This window comes from Ambystoma mexicanum, chromosome 1p, assembly GCF_040938575.1.
Source record: "Ambystoma mexicanum isolate Mex_15411 chromosome 1p, UKY_AmexF1_1, whole genome shotgun sequence".
Taxonomy (NCBI): Eukaryota; Metazoa; Chordata; class Amphibia; order Caudata; family Ambystomatidae; genus Ambystoma; species Ambystoma mexicanum.
The window spans coordinates 354,267,832-354,283,201 of record NC_090921.1 but is presented as its reverse complement, the minus strand read 5'-3'; the positions used below and the strand labels follow the sequence as shown (position 1 = coordinate 354,283,201).

Below are 15,370 nucleotides of genomic sequence, written 5' to 3'. Positions count from 1 at the left end.
CAGGTTGGGTGTGGGGAGGCTGTAGCCCATGGATTAATTTCAAGACAAGGAGTAAACATTTGAAAAGGGACTGATTTTGCACAGAGAGACAACCAGCATAGATCCCCCACTGTTATCCAGAATCAGAGGATAGTGGTGAAGAATATAGAGGGAGAGGAAGTTGAGTATTTGGCATGTGATATAGTGGGCAGAAGAATTAGAGAGCATGGGTAAGGTGGAGTCAGTGCAACTGTCAGGATAACTGAAAACAGTTATAGAACAAAGGCCTTAGTGGAACGCTATGCAAGGGGGGGGCAGATATTATGTATATTCAACAAGTTATTCCTGGTAGCAGTTGTGGTAGGAGGGCTAAGGTACTGAAGACTGAGATTGCTGCCAAACAGAACTCCAAAGTTGCATGCCATATGGGAAGAGGAGTGCAAGTTAGAGGAGAAATAGTTTGGGCGACGGAAGGAGCTAGGGGCATTGGAGGCTGACATTTTAGTGACTTTTTTCTTTGCAGGGTTAAGAATGAGACAACAAACACCCGTCCATTCCTTGGCTGCTGAGAGGCAATCAGAGATGCAAGCAGACAGATGAGGATGAATGAAGTGAAATAGGAAGCGTTTTGGGAATCATCTGCAAAGAGATAAGAGAACACAAAGGAGGCAATGAGTTGTCAGAGAGACCTGAGATACAGGATAAAGAGTAAAAGGCTGAGGGCAGAGCACTGAAGGACACTATATTATAGTCAGCAGAGAGGTCTAGAAGGGTTAGCCAGAAAAATTGAGACATGGGTAAGGGCTTTTTCGCAGAGTGTTGCCTGCAGAATCTGGATTGGAGATTGTCTTCAAGGTCACTTTTATCATGGTCGGTGAGTATCCTGTTGAAGACAACTCTCTATAATTGTTCAATAAAAAGGAAGGAGAGATGAAGTTCAATAATTAGTAGGATTAGTTGGGGACCACCGGAGGCTTCTTGAGTATCTTTGGGACAACAGCTACATTAAAGCAGGCATGAAAGGCCCCAAGCGAAAGGCAGAAAAAAGAGAGAATAGATTCAGAAGGCAAGAGGTGCAAGCTCCAGACTGTATTTGAGGTAAGTGGGTCAACAGGTGTGCATCAGGGGTTGACTGTTGTTGGGATGGAAGTCAGCTGAGTGGGAGAAGTTAGATAGAAACAACATAGTTGGGATATGGTGGGGATAGGAGAGGGGCCAGAGAGGGGCAAGTGCAGGGAATTGAGAGTGGTTAAGTGTTCCAGAGTTAGAGACCTGCGACAGAAAGCACTGTGCAGGAGATTCGTCTCTTGCATAGTGGAACCAGGATTGCTTGGATGTTTGAGGAGAGTTTGCATTGGTGAGAGAAGTAGGTGCAGAGAACAGTAGCTCATCTATTTCTGTTTTGCGTTTGAAATCTGCTACTGCTCGTTTTGTCTTTATGGTCACAAATGAAGGAGGACATGCACTAGATTTGCCAAAACACAAGAACTAGATGAGATACATACACGAGACATAAGGCACTCTGAGGTCGCTATCCTATGGGGTATATTTTTTGCCACTACATGCCCCCAGGTGGCACAGCCAACTATCCCTTTTCATGGTTTACTCACAGTTTAGCCACCCGTTCTGTTTTGCAGGCCACGTAGCGCTGCACCTGTGCCTGGTTTATGCCGTACATTGACAACCACAGAAATGTACCACCAAAAACAAATGTCCAGAAGGTGTAGCGCCGCCGTGGGTCAGGGTCAAAGCTGTGTAGAAAGAACCAGATACAAAAATAAAGGCCATGAGCAACGGCTGCAGATTACCATACAGAAACATAAATGTAATGAGAAAAATATAGCAATCTGGACCACTGTCCAATCAGACTGGGCTGTACAGTTCCATGTAAAACTATCTTTTCTAAAAACCTCTTTTGCAAAAAGATGTGCTGAATATGTTTGTTTTAGAGGTTGTTTTTCTCCCTTATCTGGACTCCACCATACTTCCTTGCTGTCCTCCTACACTGTTATGGGTGCAACTACTCATACAATCTTCTTTTATTGTTAATCTCTTACCCGTTTTCCTCATGCATTTTTTAAACTGACCTTATCGTAAGAGCCATTTTGAAAAAATCTCTTTTGATATGTTACCAGTTGTGTTTCACCCCAGGGTACCTATGGATTTGTCTCAAGATCAAGGTGCCACTTGCTGCTCCATGTAGTAAACAAGCAGTTGATAATTCCGTAATCACAACTGCTACAGTTCTCAATATTTTGTGCTGTCCCACTGGTCATATGATGGCTATATGGAACAGGTGCCCTTCCACTAATATGTAGAACATTATCCTAGAATGCATGATAAAGTAATGGTGTTCCTTCCCATCACTGGTGCTTGCAAAGGCTTAATCCTTTTTAAACACCTACCTCTAAAAAGAATACTGCACATGTTGTTCATCCACCATGAATGTCCCATTCTCATGCACTTTCCCCCAGTTTTTGTGTGTCCCCCAACAGGTTTAACATTGCCCATTGTCTAGAGATGTGGCCATATTCCAGGGAGTGCTGCCATATGCCTTTATGTGCCTATATAGGACACTGTGCTCCCACCCCAGGGTGGATATGTAATTGCAGAGAAACTATAGGTATCTTGATTTATCAATGATTAGAAAAAAAGAGGGGTCCACAGACTTTCCTTTCTTAAACCATGGTAGTAGTAGAGGGATCCACCTTTTGTCTCCATCAAAATGTTGACAGGTGGTCATGCTCCCTGTTTACGCTCTTAATCCCACCCCATTTTGATATGCGTTGATATACACTTGATATACATTTGATATAAAAAAGATATCAACATTTTTTCTAATCATGTTTATATCAAATGTATATTTTTACAGGAAGGGTATATAAAGTGGGTATACATTTTATATCTATGGATATAAGTGAATATACCTTTTATAGAGAATATACACTTTATAGAGAGCATCTGACGGGGTGTTGTTTGGACGTGGGTTGAAGTGAGCTCCGAAGACGGGCACTGTGAAACTAGGATTTTGGAGAGTGACGCAGTGATTACGTCGCAGAGGGGTTCCACCCTGATGTGATCGGAAGCAGAAAATAATATTTATAACTATTTTGATATCTTTTTAATATAAAAATATATACAAAAATTCATATAAAAATGTTTATATTTAATATAAACATTTATATAAAAATGTATATACACCATAATTATTTTGATACACAAATTTATATAAAAATCAATATTAAAAATGATTTTTTTGATATAGCAATTTATATAATAAATGAAGATTTTTTTATATAGCATTTCTATTTCACATTTGTATATAAAGTTCCCCCCAAAAATGGAAATAAACATTTTTTGATATCAATTTTGATATAAAAATGTATATCAATGCTATTTGAATTGGCTTTGATACAGAGTGTAATAGAGACTGGCAACCCAAAAAAGCCCTATGTAAATTTGCTTTATAAATAAAGTGTGCATGCGAGAGCCTGTACAAAAGTTCAAACTATTGCCTTTGCCAAGGTGTGTTTTTTTTAAATAATGAAAAACAGTTCATGTTATAAGTAAGCTGTGCTTCCCAGATCCCCTACAAAGTCAAACTATTGTTTTTATTGCGTCTACAGTATCTCATGCGCAGCTTACTTGTGTCCCTCTGCCACTCTGTGACCCAGCAAACAGCGTTGCTGTGGAGTTTTATCTGCGACAAGGCCTGTGGAATCACAGGAATGTGGTGACTCATGGAGCAGCATTCTTTCCACATCAGCAGAAGACACAGATGGATCTTTATATTTAGCTCACAAGAATACAGGATGGTCTGCGACAGCTGTTTAACTACACCCCAGGAAAATACACGCTGACATTGGGCCTCATTACAAGTTTGATGGTCCGGAAACAATGATACCGGTAAGCTTGCCGGTACCATTGTTTCGGACCGGCAAACTACGAGTTCTGCGAGGGGGACACATTTTTGCCCACCATGTCTGATCTGGCAGGCGAACGGTACCCGCTCGCAGACCTCGACGGATGCACCGGCACCATTCATGAATCGTACCGGTGCATCCGTCCTCCCCATTCCCACTGAGTCCAGTGGGACTCAAATGGGAATGGGGAGTAATATTTTCTGGCGCCCGGGAATGGGCAATTACCGGGTCCACCAGGTCTGTAATGCCCCGGTAATTGCCCATTCCCGGGGGCCAGAAAATTAATGACTCCGGTGGCAGCCGTGCCTACCACCAACCTCATAATGACCCCCATTGTTTATCAACTCAACCCAACTGACGGAAGGATAGCAGGGGAAACAGCTGCAGGCTGAGGTTAATTTTAGATGTTTTCTGGGCCCAGCAACACTCGGTAATTCTTGCTGAGTACGCAGGAAATAAAATTCTGCACTTTGTTGATAATGCACAGTGTTTCTGGACCGAGGAAACAGCTTGGATCCAGGAAACAGCTAAAATTAGATTTGTTACAAACCCCATGTCTGCAAAGAAAGCACAAAATGTATGTGTTCAGGAAATCTGTATGTGTTGATAAGAAAACCTCTCAGAGAGAGGATGTGTTGTCACCTCTTAAAAGGGGAGCCTGACTGCATCAGAGGTGCCCCTTTTGCCTGGGCTTGGGCATTCTGTCAGAGTTTTGGCCTGATGATCCCCTGTGTTGCCACTAAATCACTTGGAAGAGCTGATTGTAACTCTGCGGGGATCCTTGGTTTTTGGCTGGATTTGATCTTAATTCTGGGAGACCCACTGCAAAGCCTTTTATTTGGAAATTGGGATATGTGTTTATTCGAGCTGATTTCAACAGCATTAAAGAGGTGAGCACTGGGGTATTTTAAGATAGCTTTAATGTATTGGTTTGTTTAATTTTCTTAATATTTATAATCTGTGTGGTTTTATTCAAGCATACAGCTAAGGGCATGTGATACTGTATTTATTGATATTCAGGCCCTTTATGAGCCAGGCCGATTAAAGATGTTTTATAGTGCTTTGAATGCGCTCAAAGGTATTAGGCTGTGCATTTGTAAACTAAACAGATATGCTTTAAATGACGTGTTTAAAAATGTACAGTGTTCTTAGAATGCTCTGTGACTTTTCATGTCAGCCAGGATAATGCAGAGGTGCTGGTAGTGCCGGATTGTATTTCTGTATGTATGTGTGTGTGTGTGTGGGATATAACATGGGCACAGAGCTCTAAAACTGTTTTTGATATTTTGACTACAGCGCTTGGGAACAAGTTGAAAATGTGTAGATAGTTTTGTATTGTTTATAACATGGCTAAACAATCAATCAGACACCTCAGTATTAAAGCTTTGAAAGTATGAGGTCAAGACAGCAAAGTCAGCGACCCCTATCTCTATCACCCCTTTTTGGGCAAACTCACGGAGAAGCTGGTCATCCCCAATTGACACTCCACACCAAAATGGTTGGCTGCCTCGATGACCACCAGTCCGGTTTCTGGGCTTCCAGAGGCACAGAAGCTGCTCTCCTTAACACCCGTGAAGACCTGCTGTCTAACATGGACTCAAACACACCCTCTGTTCTGATCTGCCTCAATCTTTCTTCTGCCGTTGACAGAGTCAATCACTCCATCCTTATTAACCGGCTCCATGATACACTTGGCATCACAGACCAGGCACTGCGTGGCTGACCTCCTTCCATTCAAACAGACCCTCCCAAGTGCAAATGGGTCTTTTTCTCTTTTCCACCTCACTCTCTCCCTGTGGCGTCCCTCAGGGCTCTATCATATCACCATGCTCTTTAATATCTACCTGCCCCCTCTGGCCCACTTTATCTCCACCTTCTCCCCTCATTTCCAGCATTATGGAGACGAAACACAGCTTTCCTTCAAGCAGTCATCCTCTACCCCAGCTTCTCTCTCATACCTGACTGCCTGACTGCGAATCAGGCATGGTGCTCTCTCAATGATCTCTGCTTTAATGCCAGTAAGATGGAGATCGTTCTCATTGGGACGCCTGCTCCTTGTTTCCTCCCCACTGGCTGGCCAGCCTCTTTGGGTCCTCTCCCTAAACCCACATGTGAGGCAAAAAAACAGGGATCATCTTTGTTATCTCTCTCTCTCTTTCTCTCCATACATCACAGACCTTGCCAAGAAGTCCAACTTTCAGCTCCACCTCTCCAGGGGCATTCTACCTTTCTGCACTTTCCCCCAGAAGCTCAACGTCCCCAGAGCCCTGGTTCTCTCTAGGCTGGATTACTGCATTACGCGCACCTAGCAAGTACCTGACAAGTACCTCTTTGCCTCGTACGCTACCCATTTGCTCCATTGCTGCAGTGGATCCATTGTGCTTTCAATCTAAGTGCTACGATTTGCAAAAGCATGTACATTCGGCTTTAACATAAGCTCTGCTCACTTTTTTGGTGCGAGGGTTTAAAAAGAGGCCGGTGCGCGCACCTAGCAAGTACCTGACAAGTACCTCTTTGCCTCTTCACCACACTCCTCATTGAGGCAGGACAGTAACTTGCCGGGTTACTTCAAATACATATTGCATATAGTGCATTCCAGCTAATAGCGATGGAGCACACGTTGCCGACTCTGAGAACCGGCATGCCCTCAGGAACAATGGTGCCTAGACAAGTAAGCAAGGACCATATCCAATCTTTAAACTCTCGGAAGCGAGCATTAAATTAATCTTGCTCGATGCCAGCAGGACTTGGGGAACGAAAGTCATTGAAGTTTTCATTTAAGAAAGTCCTGCGGCCAGATATCTGCAAATTTTGTAAAGAGACTCAGCAACCCGCAAAGGCGTGTATTGAAATCATCACACCGGCACAACTTGTGAACAAATGCTCAAATTTGGTTGCCCCTGGAGATGTGTCTATAACTGATACGAATGAAGTATCATGCTATTTGGCAATAGGACTCAACAAATCCATCATCTCAAGCAAAGTGTCCTTATATGACAGCATGCTGTTGAATAATATATCTACCACCACGGAATTAATAGCATCCAAGCATATGACAACATCCGTGACACCTGAAGCAGGTATAATTGACTTAGATTTAACCAACTCTTGCTTTTCAGATCACCTGCTGACTGGTAATCTACCAGGTTCACCTGTCCTGTTTCTTGATATTAACCAACCTTGTACAGATTTAGTGGCGTCATATATTGAACCAACCCCCCGAAAAACTATGGGTTTGTCAACGGCCCCCAGTACAATGATACAATTGGAACCAATAACTAAATTATTAGAACCTACATTTACCACAATGAATTTGGTGTTACAAACAATGACCACATTATTTGAAACTTTAGATGGGAAATGAACTATTCAGAGTAGCCAAACTGAGAATATATTATTGTGGCAATCTGAAATAATATCATTTTTGAAATATAAAGCAGAAGTGTCGGAGAAGCAACCTGAATTCCTTATCAATCATGTTACAACTGCTACTCAAACAGTGTACCATTAAGTAACGGACAAACAAGTGTTCTCAGATCCTTTGCTTGATAAAATTGTTTATGATTAAAGTAGTGACTCTAATCGACCCAATACTGAAGAGACAGCAATTGATGCTAACCACACCGTTACACATGCAATAGCAAAAAGTGCATATACAATCTTTACAAATGTACCCAAAAAGAAATCAGGGGCTCCTTTGCAAGTGAAATTCTCAAAAAATCAAAAAAGAGATGAAAAAAACAAACATGACTAAAACCAAACAATTCTTTAAAGCAATTGGTGTGGCAAAAAAAGGTTCTATAAAGGCTTCTAACGCAATATCAAAATAATATCAACAAAAAGATGTAGCTAGAGCCACGACTGGTATAGTGAACTCTAATAGGAATATGATCCCATATGCTTCACTGGATGACCTGGTCAGGGCAGTGACTCTACGAAAATGCGATGATAAGCCAGCAGAGAGCGCCTCTGAGTCTGGAAGTACAGTACCAACAGAGGCGAACTGGACAGACTACCATCGCAAAGAGATTCGAAAAGCAGTGGATGCCCATATGGCTGGTCGCATGATTCTCCCAATGCTTGGAGCTGTTCCGACTAATAAGACTGTCCAACTAAATCTATGCCCCTGCGATAGTGAAAAGCAATTCTCCAACAGATGTCCGAACCCCAACCAGAATCTCGCCAGTGGCATAATACACAAAAAAGGGAGTTTACCTGCTTCTAATAGCTAATTTTCCAGGAATGTTGGTAAGAATTGTAAGAGTCCCGAATTAGTTGGGGCTCCTGCTAATTCTCCCAAAAATTCCTAGGTGGTCAGCGCCTTGAACCAAGACCCTTGTGTACAAAAAAAACCTTACACTAGCAGAGATGACACCAGAGATAATGCTGATGATACAAACAGCCCTAAAAATATGAATAATAATATGCCTACTAACAAAGAACTGAATTCTGTAAAGGGAGTGAAAAGAAACACCCAATTTATCAAGCAACTGGCTTCATACTGCTGCACATTGGCTTGTCGAGCCCCACCTTTTACACAATACGATTTAAATCGTCGATCTGTTCTGGCTATCGTTTCAGATATTCCACAACTGGAAGATATTACCTCAACAGACATTCCCTTAATTGAATTTGTAGATGACACAAATCTCACTTTTGTAAAAATCTGGATGCAATCACGTGTAATACAAAACACAATTTGGTCAGCGAAAAGTCACTTGCTTGCAATGGGATTGGAAATTTCAGTAGACCAATCCCAAGAAGTTCAATCCAACAGTAATAAATTATTAAATGCTAATAAGAAATCATCCAAAGTCTCCACTGTGAGATCAAACTCACAAACTATGAAGCATAATGCGTGTCATTGCAAATGTGACAGGGTTTGTAATTAACTAGAACCAATTACAAATACGCTCGAAATCTCCCTGTTGAGTTGGAACACAAGAGGCTTTAAACACTTGCTCAATCATAACGAGTTACAATCAAATTATGATTTAATCATGCTACAGGAAACGTGGCTAACAACTCCTCCAATATGGGACAAATATGACATCTTTCGGAACCCAGCGAACAAAGCATTACGTGGATGTCCCACTTCGGACCCAGAAATCTGGGCATTGCCAAATGCATATATGCAATTGTTAAAAGTAACCATGCAGACAACAACTTACAACTTGATTAATGTGTATTGGAATCCAGCAGGAATATCATACATTGGCTTCCTTAAAGAGCTAAATGAACTAATGAATATGATTGTATTAGATTCTACGGTACCCTGCATTCTAATTGCAGGAGATCTTAACTTGAATTGTATTGGGAAAGATTATTTTAAAGCTAAGGGTAGACTCTATCATTGGAACTACTTTGCAAAATCATTTAATTTGTATATCCTTAACGGAGCTTTTAAGTCCAATATTCCTCCCCATCCAACATGGCGTCAGGGTTCTTAAAAAGGCCTCAATTGATTATATCTATGTGAATAAGGCCCTCTTCCACCAAATCACAGAGTTTTCAGTATCCGAATCAGTCGAAAGTGACCATGATCACTTGATAACCAAATGGACTGTAAGTAAAAAATTAGTAGATGATGAGAAGTCACATCACCAAGGTTATGTGGTAACAAATCTTGGCCAAAACAGGCTATGATGGTCGGAACAATCACTTAAGCATTTTACCAGATATTTACTTGCGGAAACAGACAACGTAGGATTAGGTAGTGCCAACAATGACATTACATACAGTGACATGATACAACTTTTTCAGAATATTACCTCCAAAGTTAGAAAGAATAAAGTGAAAGTAAATGTCTATAATCATGCTGTAAGATTAAGGAAGTCCTTGTTTAGATTGCAAAAACGAGAAGCTTTAAAATACCCTATAACCTCCAGCTATTTTAAGGTATATTAAAACGAAATATAAAAACTGGATACATTCTAGACGAGCTGAACTCTATCAAAGGGACGGAGCCTATATGCTGAGTAATCTGCAGTCCAAAAATGTAGCTAAGACCTGGGCTATTTTGAATCAAACCACTCAAGGTACGCAAATTGCAATCCCAGCAAATGGCATCACAGAACAGCATTGGATAAGCCATTTTGCTGACCTATATGCTGTTCCATCAGAGAGCATGAGCCTAGACTCCTTAGATGCCCCAAATACATTTTACTTGAAATTTGATCTACAAGGCATCTTACACTTTATAAAAAAGGCTAGTCGATCAAGAGCCTGCGGGCCAGATGGGTCATCAAACCAAATCCTGAAACAACATCCTGAACTCTGGGCTGATATACTATTCAATATATGTACTTCAGCGAATAGCTCTCAAGTACTACCTTTGACCTGGAGACATTCAATAATTGTGCCAATCTATAAAATATTTTGTAGGATTCTCTTGAAGCACCTTAATGAATGGACTCTGAATGCACAATTAAGAGATCCTTTTCAAACAGGCTTTGTGGCAGGCCTGGGCCATCACCTAATATTGTAACTCTTAACATGATAAAGTCGGCCTATGCGACCCGGAATCAACCTCTATATTTAGCATTTGTTGATTTCCGGGTCGCTTTTGACTCTATTGACCGAGCATTGTTACATAAAAGGTTGAGTAATTATAAGTGCCCTCGGTCTTTACTAGCACTGATAATGCTATTGCACACAAACACCTCTGTGCAAGTTAGACTAACCCTGGAGGAGCAGCTTTCAACGAACATCATCACACAAGCGTAAAGCGGATGAGTGTATAGAGCGGATGAGTGTATAGAGCGGATGAGTCAATGGAGCAGATGGGTGCATAGAGCGGAGGGATGCGTTAGAGAGGGCGAGTGCCTAGAGCAGACGAGTGCCTAGGGCATCTAGAGCGGACGAGTGCATAGAACATGTAGAGCGGTTGAGTACGTAGAGCGGACGGAACGGATGACGTACGTTGATGGAATGGGTCACGTATATGGATGGAACGGGTGATGTATGTGGATGACTTATGTGGATGGTAGGGGTGACGTATGTGGAAGGAACTGGTGTAATATGTGAAAGGTACAGAGAAATATGTGGATGGTACAGATGAAATGCGTGAATGGTGTGCATAAAACAATTAAAAAATACACGGAACGGATCGGAGTACATGGAACAGATTTGAATACACGGATTCAAGTGCGTGGAGCGGGCTGGAGTGCATGGAGCGGGCTGGAGTGCGTGGAGCGGACTGGCGTGTATAGAATTGCGTGACTTACATGGAATGGTTTGGAGTGCATGGAACGTTCGAAAGAGCATGTAACCCATCATATCACATCACCACGCTTACTCTCTTCTTTACACCACCATTCAACTAGAACACAGAGATACCATGACACCATTCGGTATATCTGTTCTCATACCAACATCTGCCTCATACTACCCATCACTCTAACTAAACACTGCTGATTACACACACCCCAGCCAGGCGTTCTCTTCAGGCCTAACGCAGCCACAATCGGTCTGGATAAATCCTGCCAGAACGAACACACTTGATCTCTCCGCCACCACGCCTACCGCTAAGAAGCAGCGATCACACGATTGCCACACCAGCTGCACACATATCCGGTGCTCATACGCAACTTTGACTCTCTCTACTCTCTCTACTGACTTGAACTTCGGTTCCCAAGGGCGTTCAACCTACCAGCGCCTTCAGACCATACCAATGGTACATAAGGCGCTATACAAATGTAAAGTAACATAACATAACATAACACAACAAGGACTTAAACAGGGATGTATTTTGGCATCAACCTTATTTAATCTGTTCATTTTAGACATGGGAGAGTCGTTCTTACATACGATAAGTGATGCATCAAAATTGGGGACTCAAAGAATGAAATATCTGCTATATGCAGATTACCTTGTTCTGCTGTCCCAAACTCCTGTTGGTTTACAAAACTTACTGAATCAATTGAATCTATATGTGTGAAAACATTATCTGGTAATAAATACAGACAAAACACAAATTGTAGTATGTAAAAACAATGCTAAAGCCCAAACAATTTCATACAAGTGGAGTTTGCAAGATACGGCTCTTGAGAGGGTTTCCCAGTACAAGTATTTGGGAGTTATTATAGCAGACTCTATGGTGAATGATATATATAAACAAGACTTAAAATGTAAATTGCAGACTTTAATATCGCAAGCTAAAGTATTAGCTTACAAATTTGCAAAATACTCTTAGGAACACATAGTTATATTTTATCAACAAAAAGTAATACCAGTATTGACCTATGACTCAGAAGTCATTATCCTAAGAGATCGAAAATGCTGGGATAAATTAAAACCCCGATTTTGGAAGGAGGTACTACATTTGCCGAATTGGACACTTTCACCTATAATACGATATGAGATGGGATTGTTGTCATTATACTCGCAAGTGTTATGGAAAATGTGTACTATGCTTAGAAAATGCTTAATGGGACTCAATACCCCAAATATTTTGGTTATAATGGCTCAGTATCTATTGTCAGCAAACCACACGTTTCCTAACCTTTGGTGCCAATGTATATTAAATGCTCTGGCAGATGCTTCGGTTTCCTTAGAGATACTCATACAGAATCCAGTACGAGCAAAAACAAAAATATTTCAACACGATTGGATTACTAATCAAGCCAGCTGTACCTCATTTAAGGATTTTGATGTTCATCTATTTGGAAAAAAAAAATCAGAATGATTGCTGATTATTTAATTAAGTGTCCATCACCCTACATACACAAAAAATATCTGCATTTTAGATTAAATCGGTGGCATACTGAAGATGTATTGGCGAGAAGAAAACAAATACCACAGGAATTAAATTACTGTTGATTCTGTAAGGACTTATCACAAAAGGAAACACTTGAACATTGTATCGTTATGTGTCCTAACTTAAATGGTAAACACCAACCATTTTTCAAAGATTTGCTTGTTGTCCATCGCCCAATGAGCTAATTTGAAATCTGGCAACTAATATTCACTAGTACGAAATTGGTAATTAGAGTTGCAAATGTACATTATCTAGACTCAATCTTCCCTTCAGTAAGACAATGAGTATTATAAGTATTAAATATAAGAAGTCATGCTTTATTTGAAAAGGTTTAAATTAAGTTGAAGACTAGGTTGTTTTACTCATTATCGCTTTATGTTATGTGATGTCTAATATGCTTGATTTGTTCTCTCTTTTTTCTCTTCCTTTTAACCATTATTGGTTTATTTATATTTGATGTTTAATATGTTTGATATGTCCATATTTGAAAGGTTTAATATTTGAACCAACCAAAAAAAATAAAAAAATAAAAGAATTACTGCAACAGCCTCTTCCTCAACCAGCCTCTTTCCTCCATTCACCCCTTTCAACTAATCCAGAAAAGAACTGCAAGACTTGGCCTAAAGCTCAGAACCTGCATCTCTCAAGCCCTAAAATTTCTCCACTGGCTCCCGGTGACCACAAGGATCAAATTCAAGACCCTATGCATCATCCACAAGGCTGTCTGTGGCCTGGGACCTCTCTACATCCAGCTTTCCCTCCCTAAATACCTACATGCCAAAGTCCTTTGGCCCTCTAGCTCCATCTCTCTGCTGGTGAAACGGTTCTCCAAGCAGAGATTGGGAGGTAGATCCCTCCCTCAGCAGGTTCTTCCCTCTGGAACGGCCTCCCTACCCCTCTCAGACTTGAGCCTGATCTTCTTATGTTCCTGAAACTTCTCAAGACTTTTCTTTTCCCCGCTTCCTTCCCTCTCCCCCTCCTGTGCTAAATGCTCCCTTTGCCGCTGCTACTGGGGCCTGGTCCCTTCTGAGTCACACAGGGGCCAGACTATCCCCCTACCAATCCCCTCAGCATCCCCCGCCAGCTCTTGCCCTTGGACTCCCTTCCCCGGACTAGCCCTAACCTGGTCCACCTTGTCCATCGCACTCACCCTCCCTTTTACCTCTCTTTCCCCTGGCACTTGCAATCTTGGCCCTGCAGCACTTGCCCACACCCTCTCCCTTGGGCACCCCACTCAAGCACTTCTCACTCTACACCCGCCTTCACTTACTTACTTGTTTTGTGCTTGTACGTTAGGATTGTCACAAGGTCAATATATTCATTTTTGTTGTTTTCCTGTGTGTGAAATAATCATATTGTATTCAAATGCGCGCAATGTGAAGTCAGTCTTTGCAAAAGATCACACATGTAGTGTTTAATAAAAGAATGCTGGAATAGTGGTTTTTTAAAAAGCGTGGTGGGTAACAGGGTGTTATACTGGGCTTGAGATTTTTGGGGATGTGTAAAACCTGGAATCTTTACATTTTTCATTTCTATACCATTGTGTGTTTTATACGGTGCTGGATTCATTTTGTACTTAATAGTAGTGGCTACAATGTATTTTATTCTGTGCGCATAGTGGCACAAAGTAAAGCAAAATGCGCTCTGTCTGCAATGGAGGCGCAGAGAGTTGGTCTGCTGCTTTACATATTTTAAAGCAGCGTTTTGTTCATTATATGCTTGCAATTTAAAATACAGTTCTAACTTTTGCAATGGTATATACAATATTGACACACCCAAGATGCAGCGGTGTAGCCACAATTTATTTGCACAAAACGCTGGGTTGGTGGATTCTTTTAAGGGTGGCAAGTACCAGGCAGGTGTTTGGTGATGTGTTATCTATTAATGGACGACTTATTTTGTTTAAAAGATGGCCTATTCTGATTCCATGTTCTTCCTATTTAGAGCTGGGGTGTTTTCCAACAACTGGATGTTGCAGAAGGCAGATTCTGAAACAATGGCCTGAGCAAACAGACAAGCGTCAACCATTGGATTTATGGATCTAGGGATACCCATGGATGTGGAATGGGGACCCTCCCAGCCAACCTACGCTGACACCATGGAACTAGGGTTGCCCATGAATGTGGCCGATGGGTTCACGCAATCATCGAGGATGGATGTGCGTAGCAACGATTTGTGGCATGTGTCACCGGAAGGGGCTGTTTTTCAGGGGGCTGCAAGCCACAAAGGCCTGGGGTTGCCACTGATAATGGAGAATGGCTTTTGAGGTACTTCAAGGGGCATCAGCGACTGGTGTCATGGAAATGTCTCGAGAAAAGTGCAGGGTTTTTGGACTATGTCACTATCTGCAAGCCCAGGGTATAGAGGGGTGGGTGGCACCCACTGCTTTGTCATCACAAGGGGGTATACAGCGGATGAGCTACTGCTACCAAGGTGGTGGGTACCCCACCAGTCTCTGTCCAGGAGACCCGATTGACTGGTTTCATTTCACACATGCAGTTGTCTCCACTTTGAACAAATGAGATCCATAGCCGTTTTCTTTTACAAAATACCATATGCAGGTTCTTCTACCCCACATGACACCTTTGTCCAGTTCTGTCTACACTGTGGAATTACATCGGCAAGCTGCTGGGTTTTTCCGACGCTGCGCTATTTGAGAGGCCAAGGACCTTTAATGGCAGTTATTGTTTTATAATTATCAGACGATAAG

The 15,370-nt window shown here is 41.7% G+C and overlaps 1 protein-coding gene across 1 annotated transcript in view; it reads right to left on the bottom strand.

Annotated features, from left to right (window-relative positions):
• The window catches only part of LOC138570121 (sodium/iodide cotransporter-like), a 636,461-nt gene that overhangs the window by 390,726 nt on the left and 230,365 nt on the right, over positions 1-15,370 (bottom strand). The window contains exon 6 of the mRNA XM_069648754.1: positions 1,590-1,730. Within this exon, the coding sequence (XP_069504855.1) occupies positions 1,590-1,730 (141 nt within the window). The remainder of the gene's footprint in view (positions 1-1,589; positions 1,731-15,370) is intronic.